The following is a 19,313-nucleotide window of genomic DNA, read 5'->3' as shown; positions in this document are numbered from 1 at the left end:
TAATCAGATGATGCAAGCTACGTGAGATTAATCAAATATGCAAAAACGTGAGGAAAAGTAACAAAACAAATAATTGGGTACAAAGAGGATTTTCTTTTTCTTTTTGAAGAGGGTACAAAGAGGAAAATTAACATTAACCATGGTGGGAAACTTGAAAAAAGACGAACTAAAGTCTCAAATATAAAGTGTGATTTAGTTCTATCTGAATATAACTCAATTGATAGTGACATTAACATTCGTCAGTTTGAATCCTACTTGTTCTTTGTAGATACTCACTTTTCTTCTTTATTGTAACTTGATTTTACATCCATACGTGGGTACACTAGGTTGCGCTTGAGATGAGTGTTTGTCTGTTATGATTTATTAGGATTATTTTGATGTATCACGATGTATTTCTTATTCTCGGGTCAGATTTAATGTCCCCCAAATCTTTGTATCTCCTTATTTTATTTAAATCTATATTTTCCTTTTGCTTACAAAAAAAATTGATAGTGACAATTATGATCGTGCGTATTTTATTTATTTTTTAAAAAGTGATTTTTTAGTAGTATTTGTTTTTTGTTGAAAAAACTTATGTATCGTTAGAAATAATATAAAACTATTGATGTGATTCTATCCTAACAGCTTAAGCTTTTAGGATAATCGGTTATCTGACATGGTATCAGAGCCTCTATGACTAAGTGGTCTAGAGTTCGATCCCCGCTCCCCTCACTTTCTAATTAAAAAGTGGAATTTAAGCATATGGTAGGTGGACCTATGCATTATCCATGCTTCAAGCCCAAGTAGGCTCTTGCGTGAAGGGGCGTGTTAGAAATAATATAAAACCATTGATGTGACTCTATCCTAACAGCTTAAGCTTTTGGGATAATCGGTTATGTGACATGTACTATTATAAGTTTGTCATTATCAAGATAGTTTATGAAATAAAAACTTATAAAAATTATAATTTTAGTTAGTGAAAACTTTTAAATAAAGATAAAATTTTATTTATTTATATAAGTTAAAAAATAAACTAATTTAAACGAACTCTAATCTAAATATTAGAATTATTAAGAGGAACATATTTACTCGGATTTGAAAGTAAATATTTAACAATTGTACGTATAAATTTCTTGGTGGTACCGTGGTAATTGTAGTACATGCCTACATACATGATACATACACGGAGATATTTTTGTCTGAAATTAAAAGAAAGTGAGGAATTGTAAGGCTGGCGGCGTTCCCTGCATCAACTTGAAAACCGCTTGTCAGAAAATCACTCGTGGAAGGTTTGCTAACAAACAAGATTCAAAACGGAACGGTGTCACTTTGCACGCAGCCTTTATGGTTCTGATTGATAAAAAAAATAAGCTATAAGTTAGTTGATAGCTGAAAAACTAACTTATAATAAATAGCTAAAAAACTAGCTTGTAATTGGTTTACAATGAGTTGGGGATTGATCCCATGACCTATAATATACTACTCAAACTCTATGAGCTAATTAAAATTAAAGTGCTTGGTAAAATTAACTTTTAAAGTGGTTAATAAATATAAAATGACATAATTGATAGTGAGTATTTATTTTTTTTTTTGTTTTTTCAGGGTAGTTTTTTTTTTTGTTTAATTAGTAAAATAGTCCCTTAAAGGTATTTTTGGTTTCAGATTGGTCCCTTAAAGAAAAAAAAGTCCAAATAGGTCCCTTAAAGAAAAAAAAAGTCTGAATAAATCCCTTAAATAATTTGAGATTCACAATATTTCTTTGTGGCACGGAGAATATCCATTAAAAAAAAATAGATGCTCATCAAACATTTTTTTCTTAATTTTTTTTGTCAAGTAGCATAGTTGCTAGAAAATCCACCTTAAATGTGAATAAGTGGAGTGTCGGAGATTCGAACTCCGACTCCTGCACATATAGTAAATCTTGTTAACCGAGTTAAGTTCACGGAACATTTTCATCTTAATTTAATTAATTAAATTTTTTTGACTATTAAATTAAATAAATAAATAAACGAAAGTACCAAACACATGAAAAGAAAACTCTGCGTTTTTTGCACATTCATCATCAACCTGTTCCTGAACAAGGACAACCACATCAACGTCCACCCCGCACTCTTCTCGTGTTGTCCTAACTCCTAAGGTCTCTCTCTCTCTCTCTCTCTCTCTCTCTCTCTGGTCTGTACTGTACACCCAGAAACAATAACAAGACTCAAACATCATCGTGCATGTACTTTCATTTCTGGTTCATTTATAAAGATAGGAAATTTCTGTCACGGTGATTAGATCTTCATATGAAATGACCAACCCATAATTTTTGGACTCTCCAAGATTTGTTTTCTTTGCTTTTTTATTTCTGGGTTTTTGGAATTTGGTTGATCACAAAGTTGGTGGTAATTGAACCACTTCTTGTTTTTGTGTTTTATTTGCCAATTTTAAGATCTGATGCGAGAAAGTTACAATTTTTGTTATTAAGATGGTTAATTGAAATTGGCACAAGTTACTTAGTTTTGAACTTTGGAGAGTTTAACTGAATGAAAGTGCCAATGGTTCTTTTGGGGTTCAATGGTTATTTTGTTTAGTCTGATTAATTCTTCATTTTTCACATCCAATTTTAATAATCATGCTTTGAACTTTGATCAATATTTTCTATTAGGAAGGGTAATTTAGTGAACAAAACCCTCTTTGTTTCATATGTCTTCTTTTTGGTTTGCATCTATTTGCTGTTTTTTTTCTTTCTCCAAGTCATTGACTAATTGTGCTACCTTCCTATGTGATTGTTACCTTTAAATGAATGATGAAATTGTCTAATCAAAGATCGATCGGAACTTTAACGGTTTTGTTTTAGGAGAGTTTATGGAAATCATGAATTGCTTTGTAGAGATGTTATGTCAGTGATATTAGATATTTAGATGTATCTAATTTGTTAGTTTATATTGATCATGTAATTTTTTGGTCACGAGATGTGGAGCTTCGATGACGCTTTTACTTGTTTTGTTTTACACTTTGTTTGATTCATATCTAGTTTTTAAATTTAATGGTTTGAACTTACTTTTTGTTTTAAATTTGGTTTCTGTAGGCGTTTCTTTGCGCGCCGAAATTCATTGAGAATTTTGGAAAACTGGCGTAATGGATGACGTTGATTCGAGCACGAGGAGATGGGAGGATCTGGACACGGATATTTTGGTGAAGATTTTTCAGTTGCTTGACCTATTCGAGTTAACTTCTGGCATTGCTCATGTTTGTAGTGCATGGCGCGTGGCTTGTTGTGATCCACTTCTTTGGAAGACACTTGATTTGTCAATGTTAAGATCTAATTTCATCAAGATTCCATTAGAGCCATTTGTTTACGTGGATCAACGATCTGATAAGAAATTGACCCGTTTATTAAAGATTTCCTTGAATCTCAGCAAGCAGAGTATATTGACGCTGATCTTCCATTTCAACTTGTACGTAAGTGATGATCAGTTGACATACACTGCTGAAAGGTAATTTAAACTTTTAAACGAACATATCTATGTTTAAACTATATAAATTCGGTGAATCAATCGCAATTTTAGTCCTTGAAATTTTAATGGTCGGTCAAATTAGTCACTCACATTTGCGAAATAGCACTTTGGTCCCGTAAATTAAACAACATCGTCCAATTTAGTCCTTTTTCAAAATTTAGCACCACAATTTAAAAAATTTATGCTTGTCTTGACGCAGTAGAGACTATTCAAGTCAATATGTAGGTCTTTCATTAGTTTTGATCGATATTCACTAAAAATTATTTTGGTCGATAGACTATATTGATTGGTATTCTTTAACTTAAGGGACTAATTTGTTTTTTTCGTAGAATTGAAGGATTAAATTGTCTTATCTTACAATTTTGAGGACCTAAATGTTGATTTACTCTAAAGTTTGTATAAACCATGTAAAGTTAACATGCTCTAGGGTTTTATAAAAGGAATGGATCCTTGAGACATGTTAACATTGCTTGATGTTGGAGCAATAACTTCAACTGGATCACCTTTTTATGGGAAGTTTTGTAGCACAAGTTGCTTGTACTTTTGTTTCCGAAAAGAGAATGGGGAATCATTACTACATGAATTTCAAAATCGAGATTGCAACATGAATTTCCTAAATTGCTAATCTTGCCCCTTGTTGCAGATGCCCACAACTGAAACGACTAGTTCTGCCGGCTTGGAACAGAATTAAGAGAACAGGAATGTGCAAGGCCATCCGTTGCTGGAAAGAGCTGGAGTCTCTGACAATGCCTAGTATAGCAAACCCGCCATATTTTCTAGAGGAAATTGCAACACACTGCAAGAACTTCAGAGAACTCAAGATTATGGGGCCATGTGACATGTTCTTTGCTTCAACTCTGGCTACATTTGTTCCACAATTGAGAGTCTTGAGCATTCGTTGCACAGCGCTATACAGGGATGCTCTCATTCTCATCCTAGACAGCTTAGAACATTTAGAAGTGCTCAACATATCACATTGCATTCTAATTGAAGGCCATCCAGGCCCTCCTTCTCAATATAAAAAGGTTATCAAAAAAATTGATCCCATTATTCGCCAGAAGGCTTCTCGGTTGCGTGAATTTATCACATGCATGGAAGACTTGTGCATCATGTGCCAACGAACAAGAACTGATGAAGGGATAGTTAGGTGGTACAAGTACGAGGAATGGTTTTGGAAAGAAGATGAGGTGAAGGCTCTTGCACTTTAAGCAGACGATAACAGCGATCTGGTATGATCTGGTTGTTGAATTGAACATTTGCAGTTGTTAAGTTGTTCTCCTTTAATTGTAGATCCAAATAACAAATTTGAATATTTTCAAATTGATGTTGTTGTGCCTTTTAGTAGTTAAATCGTGAAACTGTGTATAAGAATAATTTCTATTTTGTGCTCTGAATTTAGTTGGTTTCATTTTGAAGACGTTTGTTTGCTATTGCCGAAACTTTACCAGAACAGTTTTGAATCAAACAAGTATTTACAATATGATTAAGTTTTCAACAGTTTATGTATGCATTGCTTCTGAGTTGTTCTTGCCAAGTTGCCATTATCATAGAGAACTGGTGTAGCCCTTTTCTTGGCTTAATCAAAGTTGAATAGGTTGTTGCCACAAATTCTGCTTCGGTTGTACAAGATGTATCTCAATTGGCCTTTTCATATATATATACTAGTCCCACACCCGTGCGATGCACAGGTGTTATGTGGTATTTTATATTATAATGTTGAAAAATTATTCGTATAAATTGTAACAATAAGTATTATAAAATGAAAATAATAATAATAATAATAATAATAATAATAATATAAAAGTGATGTACTTATCACTTCCTCCAACCAATATATATACCTATATGTATAGAGAATGAGTACGGACCATCAAAATTGAATGAATTTTTTTTTTGTGGGGTGCGTCAGCCAATGCAATAGTGCAACGCATAGGCGACACACTAAAATTGAATGAAATATGATAATGATAATGGTTATTATATATTTCAATCCCATAACCTAACTTTTTGCATAACCTTCACTCTTCTCTAAAATTATAATGTAATTAAGTCAATAATGTATACACTCTTCGTATTTTTTTGTGTGACTAAATTATAAACTCTTTGTTGTTTCTATGAAAACGGTTGACATTTAAATGGGATAAATGTTGAAAGAGAATCCAACTATGTTCATCTCCATTGTCACTAAGAAATGTTATAATAATGTAGAAAAGTGTAACATCTTGTGACATCAATTTTTGGATAATTGGAGAAACATAATTCTTTATTATTTATTATGAGATTGATATAATATAAAAAAAAAATAGAGATGAGAATGATAAAGGAAGTGATGTGGAAACAAAAAAAAATAGAGATGAAAATGATATAATATAAGGAAGTGATGTGGCATTATTGTGTGATTTAATTGGATGTAAGTGGGTGATGTGGATTAGGGTTAAGATGGATAGTAGGAGAACTATCTAGGAATTATATATATAGATATATATACCTAACTATCAAACAAACTGAGAAAACAAGATTAGGTATGGTAGCTGTCTATCACAATGTTAGATATTATTGAGTATGATTTTTATTTTTTGTTTGACAAACTCTCGATACTTTTATGGTAATGCATCATAAGTTTGAAGGGAGTTGTTAGATAATAGGTTATTAGGGTTATGTGTTGGGCCTTTTGTATTTAAAGTTAGTAGTCTCGTCCATTTAGGTTTATTCTAATTGTAATCCTTATCTTCATATGCTATTGTAATATTATGGAACTCTAGTCGTCTTCTTTGTTAGTCTCTCTTCTCTTTAGTTATCTCTATTGTTAACACTATCAACCACACGATACACCCTATCATTTGCTTGTAAGTAGTTGCAGTAGCTCTTCTATTTTCATCTTTGACAAGCTTTTGCAGCCAAAAACAATAGGATTGCATTCTTTGTTGCAACGCTGTATGACAAACCTTGCCAAAATCTCCTTTGCATACCTTTTGCTAATGTAGTAAGATCTCAAAGTCACTTTGATTAACTTCAATTCCTAGGAAATATCTCATTTTTTTTAACTTTGTATTTTTTTATTAGGGGTCCATTTTTAATATTCGACCAGGGCCTCCAAGTAGTCAGAGTCGACCTTGGGTAAGATCATCTACATATAGACCAAGAATTATGATCTTTTCACCATTACCATGCTTAACAAACAATGTATGTTTCGTAGGGACATTTTTCAAATTTCTCTTGATAGAACTAGGATCCTATCTTGCTATATATATATATATATATATATATATATATATATATATATATATATATATATATATATATATATATATATATATATTATATATATATATATCAGTCCCTTGGAGCTTGCCAAAGGTCATAAAGTGTCTTCTTCAATTTAGACACTGTGTTATCACCTTCCCTTTGATAACCTAAAGGTTGTTCGATGTTGATATCTTCGACCAACATAGACATCTTCACCTTTTGATATCGACCCTATTATCATTGAGAAGACTTTTAGGTTGCGTGAGTTTCATACGATGCATGATTTATACTACACAACCTATTGGCAATATATAGATATATGTAGTGTATGATATCTTTTTTTTTTTTTTGAAGCAATGTAGTGTATGATATCTAGATATTATATTTTTTGAAGAAACGATATGATATTAGATATTCTTAATTCCTGATATTATGAACGAATGTCTTTCTTTTCTGGGCATTCTCTTCTTTCACACAATATTTAGATATTCTTTTTTTTTTGGGCAATATATTTAGATATTCTTAATTCCTGATATTATGAACAAATGTCTTTCTTTTTTGGGCATTCTCTTCTTTCACACAATATTTACAAATTTCCCCTTTTCATGTTCATTTTCCATAATATCATCCACCATGTCTCTAGTTTTCAAAAAACAAAAAAATAATTCATCACGTCTCTCTTCTTTTTTTACAAAATTACTCCACAGATCATCTATTTTAATTTAAAGTTATAGATTTCACCATTTTTTCTTTCTCAATCTCAAATTCATCTTTAACTTTTGCATTCAAAATAAAATCTGTTAATTTTTAAAAAAGTATCAAGTCAGTTCCCCTTAAACATTAAAAATTTAACAACACAATATATGAAAAATGACCGAAAAAATTAATTATATTCATATTTAATAGTAGTTTTTTTTTTCTTCATGGTTTCCACCCTCTAGTTCATAGAGGAAGGGGGTCTAGTAGTCCAGAGTTTCGGGGCGAGTTCTGCATCAAGTGGTTCCAGTTCCCTCCCAAATGCAGTTGCAGGTGATCGAACCGTGGTCTTCCCTACTAAGTTCAGCGTCAATCACCACTAAACTAACTAACATTTGTTTATTTAATAGTAGCTTTTACATACAAGGTTGTCTACGATGCATTAATGTTGATATTTTAAAATATTCGCGATTTTTTATATATTATAATGACTTTATAAATCAATTACAAATCAACTGTATGAATGTACGAGTCTTTTGCTAGTTTTTTTTTTTAATAAAGAATATAAGAAGTGTCATTTTTATTTGTTTGGTTAAGTAGTCTAATTTTATTGTTTTTGCAAAGGAGTAAAGTAGTCTAAGAGCATCTCCAATGATGTTACCATTTTGGGTATCATACATTACTAATAAATGGTCCTACAATGCCATGTAATTCTTATGCAACTCATACATATTTTGCTCCAATGGTGATATCATTTGGGTATCATACATTATTAGCAAGTGGTACTTTTTATATTTATTTTTTTAACTGAAATTAATGATATTAAATTGATGATATGATACCTTAAATAAGCTATAATGTTATCAATTTTGATACTCTATATATATGTCACGTCATTGAACTCCAATGATAAAAAAATTAAGGTACGGATCATTAACATATGATACTCTCTATGATACTCTTTTTGGAGATGCTCTAATGACTACAATTTCACCATTAAAATGAATAAGTAGAGTGTCTAAGGTTCGAACTTCAACTTCTACATATAAAATGTGATGTTCCTACCATCAGAGTTAAAATCAAAGCGACAATAAATGTCATTTATTCGTTGGTCAAATGAGTATTTATATGCACATATATCACACACAATTCAGACCAAAATTTCTTTTTCAGGTTTATTGAATAACTGATGTATTTGATCCATATTATAAACCATATACATCAATTGTTCAATGAATCTAAAAAAAAATGAATCTTTACTTATATACGAGACTAAAAAATGTATTTTGCCTCAACTCGTTATGGCAATTTATATTTTTTTTCTAGTCAAAGGTATGGTAATCCTGTTGACTCATTTTTTTGTGTGAATAATTACTCCTGTTGACTTTTTTGACTAAACGCTCCTATTTGATGTTCTTCTAGGGATTTTGTATTTATTCATTACTTCCGGCACTCTTTTCTTCCTTACGAAAGTACTAGTCAAGTTCACTTGTTATCTAGTTTCCTCTTTGTTATGTAGGTATGAATCTTTCTCTCTCTTATTTCTAATATCGAAATATTGATTGGTCAATCTTTCTAGTGTTGGTTTTAATATAATTCATTTTGGTTTCTGTTAAAAAAAATTGGTTTGAAGATCTAAACACATTCAATTTAGTCGGAAAAAAAAAACGTAAAATTAAATTGGATGTGTTTAGATCTCTTTTTTGTGAAAACAACTCAAATTAGATCAAATTTCATTTTATTTTTTTTCAAAGGGAAGGTGATGATTTTGCATCAAAGATGTTTTTTTAGCATTTCCTAACAATAGAGAAAAGTAGAATTTTAAATTGGATTAGTTTGAAAACCGATCTAATCTAAACCATATTTAGATCTTCAAAATATAATTGAACCGTATGCTTTGAATCTTTGAATCAGATGGTTTCTTTACCTCAGCACTGATTCAAAATTACATCGCAAACACTTCTTTTTTTTTTATTTTTTTATTTTTTTATTTTTTTAATGTAGGAATCTTTTTATATATATATCTCTTTGGTTTTACAATCTTTATATTATATATATAATTTACCCTATTCAGATGATTCTTAATTACATTGGGTTGCAATATTTACTCGTAGATATATGTTTAGGTTAGGTATATTATTGCTTTTTTTATATTGAGTCTAAATAATTATTACAAAATTGGTTTATAAAATAAAGGATACAATGTCAATCTTTATACATTTGCTCGTTTTAGATCTTTCCGATGTGTGATTTTTTTCATATAAAGTAAAAGACAGTTATATAAGGTAAATGGTACAACATGTATCTTTTTTTTTTGGTCTAGTCAATGCGTGTTTTTATATAAGGTAAAAGACAATATTTTTAAATAGTATGTATAAATTGTTTTTGACTATATACATAAAAATATTCAAGAAGTTTACAAGTCCTAACTCATCAGGTCGGACGCCATGATCGGAGTTCAAGCTCCAACTCATTCACTTGAGTAGTTGAGTGTGATTTTATAATGAATTTGTTATTTCGTCTATTTAAAAAAATAAAATATTCATGACCACATTATAAGTAATTAATATAATAATGAAGCAATCAAATGATTTGTATATACATGCATAAGAAATTATATGTATGTTTATTTTTATGTCAATGAATCATAAAATCATTTCCATTTGCAGGAGAGTTGGTGCAATGGAGGCTAAAAAATGTAATGCTGCAGTAGGGAACACCATGGACAAGGTTAACTTTATTCTGAAGAATTTAAACAGTGATATTTTGGGTAACATTTTTAAGCGCATTGATATCTTCGAATCAAATTTAGCTGTTTCTCGTTTTACCGAAGCATGGAAGAAAGCTAGCAATGACGAACCTGTTTGGCAAACACTTGATTTTTCAATGTTGAAATCTGATTTTGTGAAGACCTTAACTAAGCCATATGTTTGGGTTCACTCTCGCTCTGACGCCAGTTTGTCGAATTTGTTGTTTGTTGCATTGAATCTTAGTCAAGGAAATGTCAAGACATTGATTTTCCATTACAACTTGTTTCTCACCAATGAACAATTCATCTACACAGCTACAAGGTACATAATAACATTTTAGTTCTTATTATATATATACGATCCCTCCATCCTTAATTATAAACAAAATTGACTTTTCAAATTCATTAAATAATTGATATATTTTGTGGTAGGTGCCCACTTGTAAGACGACTAGTCTTTGTATCTTGGAACTGTGTCAAGAAAATAGGAATTATAACGGCAATTAGGATGTGGAAAGATCTAGTGTCTATGACAATGCCTAACATTAGAAATCCAGAATATGTTTTTTATGAGATTTCAATGCATTGCAAGAACTTTAGAGAACTCAAGGTTATGGGATTTGTTGATGTGCACTTTGCTTCATCACTCGTTAGATATCTTCCAAATTTGAAAGTTTTGAGTCTTCGATGTTCAGGATTGTCAAAGGAAGCTCTTATTTTAATTTTGGATGAGCTCAAACATTTAGAAGTGCTCAACATTTCACATTCTTGTTATGTGGAACTCGAACAAAATCCTAGAGATGGATATAAGTATAGTAGTGATATTGACCCTATTATCATTGATAAGGCTTCTAGGTTGCGTGAGTTTCACACATGCATGAAAGAATCATGCATCATGTGTAAGAGGACAAGAGATGATGATGGATATCCTAGGTGGTACAAGTACGAGGAAGGGATTTGGAAACAAGATGAAGTTAGCTCTCTTGCACTTTGATAAGATTATAAAATATCATCGTATTACATTACATACAATCATGAGATATTGTTGTGTCTCTGCAGGTTATTGGCAGTTTTATTTTATGTAATGCATGTTATTTAGACATTTCGTAACTTTTGGTATTATGAATAAATGTTTTACCTTTTTTGTCATTCTCTTCCTTCACACCATATTTACACATTCCCCCGTTTTTAATGTTCATTTTCCATGATATTCATTACGTCTTTATTTGAACAAGTTAACTCGTGTTGAAAACGGATAAAATCGAGGTAAAATTGAGTTAATTTATTTTGATTTTACTCAATTTTTAAGAAATCAAATCTTTTCTTTTTGAGTTTCTTTTGTTTTTAATAACTTTAGAAACTTATTAAACTCTTGTTCGATAATTTAAATTGTTTGTAATTTTATTATAGTGATTTGGCATATTTTGTTTTATAATTAAGTTGAATTTTGAATTATTGATGCATTAATTTATAGTATTATATAAGTATATATATTATGTATATAATGGTTTTAATATTATCTTAATATGAGGTAAACTTGTACGAGCTACGAGTCAAGTTTACCTAGACAAAATGAGTTAAGGTAAAAATTTGAATTTGATAGCTTTGGTCGTGAGACTACTTTTTGTCAGAAAATTTGTGAGGCACATAAAGTGCGTTTTTCTCTTCCAACAAAATGATTTTTATTTTTTTATAGATAAATTAAGAGCATTATGATCATTATAGTGACTAGTAGACATCTAGTGGCACTAATCCTATAACTTAATATCAAAGGCCTTGGGTTCAATATATCTGACTTGGACATGCAATATCGTTAAAACCTTTGGGAAAAATTTGCTGCTTATTTGTATCTCACAAGATTCGAGAGATTAGTCTTTACAATTACACGCATATAATACTTAATTTACGCAAAAGAAAAAGAAAAAGTAAGAGTCAAACACCTGGATTTTTAAGTACTTATCGATTCAATGCTGCTTTATACTATAAGTAAGTATGAGTTTTTTTTTTTTTAGAGAAAAAGTAAGTATGAGTTGTTTTTTATTAATATGAGTTGTTTTTATAAAAATATATATAGCTTATTTCTAATTTTAATCTTTGGACCAAGGCCGGCCTGTGAGCTAAGCGAATCAAGTAAGGGCTTTAAGCCCCCAAATTTTAGCTAAAAAAAAGTTTCAAAAAAAAATTCATTTAATTATAAATATATAATTTGATAATTAAATTTCAAATATTTCTTTAGTTGAATTAATAAAGTTAAAGGTTCCAAATCATCCAAGACACAAATTCAACTTTTGAAATTAGCAATATTTAAATTTTTTATTTAATTTTTATAAAATTATATGTAATTTTCTATTTTATAACGCTTTACAGTATAACTTATTTTAAGTCCTAACTATGTTGGAATGATCCTACTTGGATATTGACACATGGCTAGCGACACCCTCCTAAGAGTGGGTTGCAGCCCTATTTAAGCCCTGATCAACAATAGTATTTGATGTTTTTAGTTACTACCCACTCACTCAATCTTTTCTCTTTTGTGAATAAAATGGTGCTACGACCAACAACGAAATCAGGAATATCTAGAAAGTCTAAAATATGAATTTTATTTTAGAAATGATGCATTCAACGACTTAAAATTTAATATTTAAGATTTATATAAGACATTTTATTAGCATAACTTTTTTTTTTTTTTTTTTTTATGTTATTAGTACGAAATTTTTATCTTTATTTAGCAGTGTCTAATTTTTGTCGAGACACACAATGTAGATTAAGGGGATACCACTTCTTAGGTAAAAATAGGTCAAAATCAGAATTGGGGATTACTAAATGCAAAAGGGGATAAAAATGAGGAGCTAAAATCGTGTACTTGATATTAAGAGGACTAAAATCGCACAGATGTGATTGAGGGGTCAAAAATGTGTTTAAGCCTAAAACAAGGAAAGGCAAGCCTCCCCCTCCACCACCGCCACCAGAGATGACGAGCAGAACAAACGTCCCCGTCATCTGTTGTCTAGTAAAGGATTACCACTAGTGATAATTAATATTTATCGTCTCTTTTTACACTGAAAATTATGATGGCAGTTACAAATGAGGTATTTTAACTCCAAAAAAATTGGAAATTTGATTAGCAATATTTAGCGTAATTTAGTAAATTTGATAACTTTATTATATTTTTTTATAATAACTTTATTATTATTATATTTTTTATAATGATTTTATTATATTATTATTAATAGTTAGTAGTAAATTTGGTAGTAATATTGTTTTTTTAGTGAAAAATATTGTGTATATTTCTATTTCTATATTTATATTTTTATGCATATTCATGTTATTTTTTCTATATTCTTCTATAATTTTTTTATTGACTAAATTTTTTATAATTTTTTTTATTGTTTTGTTCATATTTTTACGCATAGATTCATATATACTATTTTTTTTTGCATTTATCTTATTATTTCTATATTTTTTCTATAATTTTTTTATCGACTAAACTTTCTATAATCTTTTTATTGTTTCTGTTTTGTTCCTATTTTTATGCATAGATTAATATATAATCTCTTTGTTTTATTTATCTTATTCATTATATATTTTTTCTATAATTTTTTTTATTGACTAAATTTTCTATCATCTTTTTATTGTGTCCTGTTTGTTCTTGAAATGTGTTAAAACTACCGTCTGTCTACCAAAGATAAATTAGTAAATTTGGTGATAATCGGTTTTAATATATTAGATTAGAAGTAGAGCTAGAACCTGTTAGTAGTAGTCTCTTTCCCTGTCTCTGTCTCTCTATCTCTCTCTACACAGAACGAACACAGAGAGTGAGTAAGTGATGGCCACCGTGCAGCTGTGGGAGACTCTCAAAGACTCCATCGTCGCCTACACCGGTCTATCTCCGACCACTTTCTTCACTCTCTTGGCTCTTCTATTTGCCTTTTACTACGTCGTTTCTGGTCTCTTTGGCTCCTCTTCTTCTAACCGTCACCACCAAACCCGCCACTTCCAAGAAGAGGAGCTTCCTCCTCTTCGACCCCCTGTTCAGCTAGGTGAAATCACCGAAGAACAACTCAAGGAATACGATGGCACCGATAATGATAAACCCTTGCTCATGGCTATTAAGGGTCAGATCTATGATGTGTCTCAGAGCAGGTTTAACATAACCCTTATTCTTAGCTTCTGTTTTTTTACACCTTTTGTAGAATTGATTATAAATTTTGATCTTCTTGACATAAAGTTTAGCTTTTTCCTTTTTATCTGTGTGATTCTTTTATACCCTTTTGCAAAGTTCATGTTTTTCTTCTTTATATGTGTGGTTCTTTATGCTGCTGTACAAAGTTGACCCTTAGGGCATTATCAAAATTCATAAGTAGTTTTTCATGCTCATGTAATTTTCTGATATAAGGATTGTGTAAATACAAAAACCTCGATAATTCTAATATGGAACATAGGGGTTCATGATGAACTAGTACTTAGAAACATACACATTGTTTGGAAGTATAAGTTAACTGTCATTTTCATTTTTTACTATTGAAATGATAGCTTAATTGATACCGGTTTGATTAAAACAACGGAAGATAAAAATGTTAATTGTATTGAAATGACACAAATTATGTCATTGTTTTAGTTGTAAAGGCTGTGAAAGTCGCAATTTTTTACTTTTAAAGAGTATTGTCGACATTTGTTTGAATTTCTGGTAATTTTAAGCATTGGTCTACGGTGGACCATCTTCTGTAGCACTAGCCTTGAAAATCCTATATTGTTTGAATTTACTGAGTGCTGTCATTGCAACCTAACTTATTTTTCCTTTCTCCTTGAACTAACCAACCCATTATTTAGACCTGTATGTGTTCCCAATAAGCATATGTGCATCTTTTGTCCCTTTATTGTTTTATTTGTTTTTGTTGTAATGTGGTTGCTTGGTCTGTTCTAAGTTCTATCTACTTTAGCTCAGCTGGAGTATATGTTTTTTTAGTGTATGTTTGGTTCCACTTTAAGAGGAGTCAAAATTGATTCCATAAGTTTAGAATTGATTTTGAGTTGAGATGTTTGGATGCTCTCAAGTAGAATTGGTTTTGCCTCAAGAGTTGATTCTAAGTTGAAGCTTGAATTTGAAACTTTCTGGCCTCTACGGTTTATTTTTAACATCGAATTTGTTGTTCAATCCACATTTGTATGAATGCATTCAACAATAATTCACTTTACATTCAACTCACTTTTTGCCCAAATTAGTTTTACAAAATCAATTTATTCAAATTCAGTTTTGTTACCATAGAATCAAACACACTGTCTCTCTATTGTGCAACAATGAATTATACACGTGTTTACTTTTTTCACTGCAAGTTAATAGAGTGCCTATACCATTTCTTATTATTCTCACCTTATGCTTGTTCCAGGATGTTTTATGGACCCGGTGGACCTTATGCTTTATTTGCTGGGAAGGATGCTAGTAGAGCTTTAGCAAAGATGTCGTTTGAAGAGAAAGATCTGACTGGGGATATTTCTGGTCTTGGCCCATTTGAGCGCGACGCATTACAGGACTGGGAATACAAGTTTATGGAGAAGTATGTAAAGGTTGGAACTATTAAAAAGGAAGTTCCAGTTACTGATGCTGAATCCAGCGGCGAACCATCAGAATCTACTCCCCGCGATGTTGATGCTGTTAAGCCAACTAAAGATGACAAATCAGAAACTGCTGCAGCTGTTAAAAGTGATGAAACCCCTTCAAATGTTGAAGCCGATAAAGAGTAATCCCACAAAGACATTGCCAAAGATTTATGGAAAAGAGAAACACCATAGTAGTTGCTGAAAAGGTTGAGCAAATATGTCAGGCAAGTTTCATAGTTAGTGTTAGGCATGTCACTTCTTATGTACTGTTGCTTTGCTTGAAGTTAAACATTCAGCCTGATAAATAATAAATTGTAGTGGTAAATTCAAGTTATATCTTCATTTTTCATTCCATAAAATGATATATTACGTAACGGTAACAGATTAATGACGTTCGAGGTCATATCTTGGGCTGAGTAGTGGTCTTTTGCATACTTGTTAGTTGAATAATGCATTGCTTTGTAGCAAAAATAAATGAAGTATCGGTATATTGGACCTATCCTGATTAACTATGCATTACTTTAGGCTTTGTTTGAGAGTTAGGACGGAAGGGGAAACAATGGCTTTGAGGTTGAAATTTTCATACGGTCCCAAATATGTTATTTAGGCAATTAATCAATAGTGGGCTACATGCTGTTTCTTTTTCATGCTTTATTTCTTTAGTTTGAATGCTATTTAATCTGGAACAAAAAACTAGTGGAAAGAAGGAATTTATCAGTGGAAAGGATGAAGATAGAAACATGCTTCATCCTTGTGAGCAAAACACTCACAAAGCCAAACAAGCTACAAAACTGATTTCCTCTATGTAAAAGTCAGACAAAAAATAAACACTTAACCAAATTATGTGGTGTGTGTCTTCTTTATGTAAAAGTTGGGTATGATAAGTATCCACGTGGAAAGTATGAAAAATATTTCCTATGGGCCGATATCAATCAACTTTCACATCCTTTTGGTAACATCTTTCAAATTTTCTTTTCTTTTCATATCCTTTATGCCTTATAGACATGTTAAATGGACACAAAATTGACAAAAAGAAATACTGTGTCCCTTTCCGAACTGTCCGAACTCTGAATTACTGGGGCTCATTCTCCAGGAAACTAGAGAGTTAATACCAGAAAAGAATTAATGTATCCATTTGTGTTTTGTATTATTTTTGTAATCAGCGGTAGTTTTAGATTAAAAAAAAGTAAGTAAAAGATAGAGATAGTGTTATAAGGTGTCACATACAGGTTTGAATTTTTTAAAGAGAGTCTTCATATACTATCTGGAAATTATGCAAGATTGCAATAATATGAACCTAAGCACCTATAGGAAGGAGATCTCAGACTGGGAGGTATGCCATGGAGTGAAGAAATGGAATGGTTTGAAGTTTGGCAACTCTTGGTATAGAAGAACTTAATTTGCTTCTTCCTTGCAACAACTGACTCAAGTACTATTTTCACTTGTAACTTCAAAATTAAAAATGCTTGGCTGGACGAACATATATCAAGTTATTGATCACAACCATCTACTTAGAAAAACATATTAGATCTAATGGTAGATATATGTTAACCACTGATACGGATGCTTCAAACATGGAATATATTTTATCACTGCTAACATTCTTTGCATAGTAGTTTTAATCTATGAAGCACAAACACAGATACAGACACGACACTGACACGTCGACACCGATAATAATTTAAGAAAATTGCATAATTCAATATAATTATAAGTGTCGGTTTCAGACACGTTTAATCCGAGGAGTTTTCGTGTTTCATATGTTTTAATAAAGGATTGGGAGTTCTATGTGATCAATTCCTTAACTATAAGTTCCTGTCAAAATAAAAAAACTGATAAGTCCTTATCAGGGAATTGAGACCATATAAAAGTTGAAAAAATAATGTAAAGTGCCGTGTAAAACTTAGTACTCCTTGCATATGTCATTTCTGATAGAAAATTCTGAATCTTACTGTTGCTTGGTGTTATAGGATGTTATTGTTAACTAATCTAGTTTGTGTTTATATTTAGGGAGTAATCATGAATTCTGTAATGTTTGATTGGGTCAAGTTTTTTGCGTGTAGATTAGCTTTAGTCAATTGCATGTATATAAAATATGCAACACTTAGAAATTTCTGTCAAGAATTTTGGAAGTTTTCCCTCTAAAATAATATTAATGTCAATTTCCTATTAAGTTAAGCCTGCATACCAGCTGGTTTAGTCTTATATAGTATAGTAGTATTAGACTACAATTATTAACATATATTAAAACGTATACGTATAAAATATCTACCTTTTTTTTGTAGAATAGTTTTGGAATTTTTGTACAAGGAAAAACACTAGCTTAGTTACATTGAACTTAGTATGATAAGATTGAAGTTTCAAAGAAAAACACAAGCTCACACATATTTTCAAAGAAGAGGACTCATATCTCCTAAGGTGCAATGGTGCAGCAACAGAGAGAAAAATTGTATCATTTTTAAGCCTTTAGTATAGTGTTGTAGATGTAGAGACGGTTAAATTTAGAGAGAAAATGTTATCTCTCTAAATTTAATGGTCTCTACAACTGCAACATCATATTGCATGCAGCATGCAGGTGTAGAGCATCCATGTCCTACCACCACACGGAGTAATAATTTTTTATAAGAAAATAAGTTTGTTGCATTGTTGCACGGTGAGAGTGAATCAAAATGAATATCATCTTTATTGAAATCTAGATCATTCGATATTGATAGACTATCAATGTATCAGTACTACTAACTGTATGAATGCGTGAAATTGTTCATTCAAGAAAATCCAACAGGCTAGGCAGCCACTTATCACTTTCAGAAAAGTCAACTTTTGACATTTGGCATACCATATGAGTCACACAATGTGCTCTCGTCACTAATGGTCTATATTTATATTTTAAATTTGCTTATTAATTCCTTACTATAGCTTCTAGTGTAAACTCATCAGCATGACTCCTTAGTTTTCTTAGTGGAACATATTCAGCAACAAATTTTCTATTCTTCATCTAGTTTTCTTGCTCCTATACCAATATCATCACAAATATGAGTATTCCAAAATCATCAACCGTTTTCCTGCTTCTCATGATTCTGCTGTCTATAATGCAAGGTTCCACGTCTCGTTATTTGGTTGATCATGTTGACATGGAAAGAAGATCAGAAAGAAAGCTAATTTCTTCCATGTTTATACAGAGTTATTTTGCTATTCTCTCTTCTCTGAATACCAGAAAGAGTAAGTTCAATCAAATTCATGCAGTTTCTCGCCAAGTAGTTCCTTCTGGACCAAACCCTCTGCATAATTAATCAGATACCGAAGGATCACTCTAGAAGTTAGATGGCATACAAATATATAAATTAAGTGTTAGTGATCATGAAATTTAATATCTTGTTAGTTTTTGTGCAAGACTTATAGAGGATTTGTTGAGACTTTTGCTTGTGGAAGTTCTTTGGTGGTTATTTTACATGTAAATATAATAGATAGATAAATAAATAGAAGATTGAAGCTTGCAACTATATAGTGTTTTTGGTTATGGTTTCTGATTAAATATATATACG

The 19,313-nt window shown here is 31.1% G+C and overlaps 3 protein-coding genes across 7 annotated transcripts; all 3 read left to right on the top strand.

Annotated features, from left to right (window-relative positions):
* Positions 1-1,973: 1,973 nt before the first annotated feature.
* LOC123885800 (F-box/LRR-repeat protein At3g48880-like) lies at positions 1,974-4,962 on the top strand. 4 transcript variants are annotated; one of them, XM_045935140.1, is made up of 3 exons: positions 1,974-2,116; positions 3,053-3,461; positions 4,126-4,962. In XM_045935140.1, exons 2-3 carry the CDS (start codon positions 3,103-3,105, stop codon positions 4,688-4,690), a joined length of 924 nt encoding a protein of 307 aa, XP_045791096.1. In that variant the 5' UTR covers positions 1,974-2,116; positions 3,053-3,102; the 3' UTR covers positions 4,691-4,962. The 4 variants fall into 4 exon arrangements, with proteins under 4 accessions (XP_045791096.1, XP_045791092.1, XP_045791086.1 ...); XM_045935136.1 differs by having other exon boundaries at positions 2,029-2,203; XM_045935130.1 differs by having other exon boundaries at positions 2,029-2,366.
* Positions 4,963-6,988: 2,026 nt separating this feature from the next.
* On the top strand, positions 6,989-11,296 carry LOC123884277 (F-box/LRR-repeat protein At3g48880-like). 2 transcript variants are annotated; one of them, XM_045933348.1, is made up of 4 exons: positions 6,989-7,851; positions 8,847-8,943; positions 10,094-10,495; positions 10,606-11,296. In XM_045933348.1, exons 1-4 carry the CDS (start codon positions 7,746-7,748, stop codon positions 11,165-11,167), a joined length of 1,167 nt encoding a protein of 388 aa, XP_045789304.1. In that variant the 5' UTR covers positions 6,989-7,745; the 3' UTR covers positions 11,168-11,296. The 2 variants fall into 2 exon arrangements, with proteins under 2 accessions (XP_045789304.1, XP_045789309.1); XM_045933353.1 differs by having other exon boundaries at positions 7,033-7,757.
* A 2,626-nt stretch (positions 11,297-13,922) lies between these two features.
* On the top strand, positions 13,923-16,270 carry LOC123897184 (membrane steroid-binding protein 1). The gene is made up of 2 exons (XM_045947716.1): positions 13,923-14,316; positions 15,561-16,270. The coding sequence occupies exons 1-2, from the start codon at positions 14,000-14,002 to the stop codon at positions 15,913-15,915; spliced, it is 672 nt and encodes a 223-aa protein (XP_045803672.1). The 5' UTR covers positions 13,923-13,999; the 3' UTR covers positions 15,916-16,270.
* Positions 16,271-19,313: the final 3,043 nt, after the last annotated feature.

The sequence above is a fragment of the Trifolium pratense genome, linkage group LG1 (assembly GCF_020283565.1).
Source record: "Trifolium pratense cultivar HEN17-A07 linkage group LG1, ARS_RC_1.1, whole genome shotgun sequence".
Classification (NCBI taxonomy): domain Eukaryota; kingdom Viridiplantae; phylum Streptophyta; class Magnoliopsida; order Fabales; family Fabaceae; genus Trifolium; species Trifolium pratense.
This window is presented reverse-complemented; position numbering and strand designations above follow the sequence as displayed.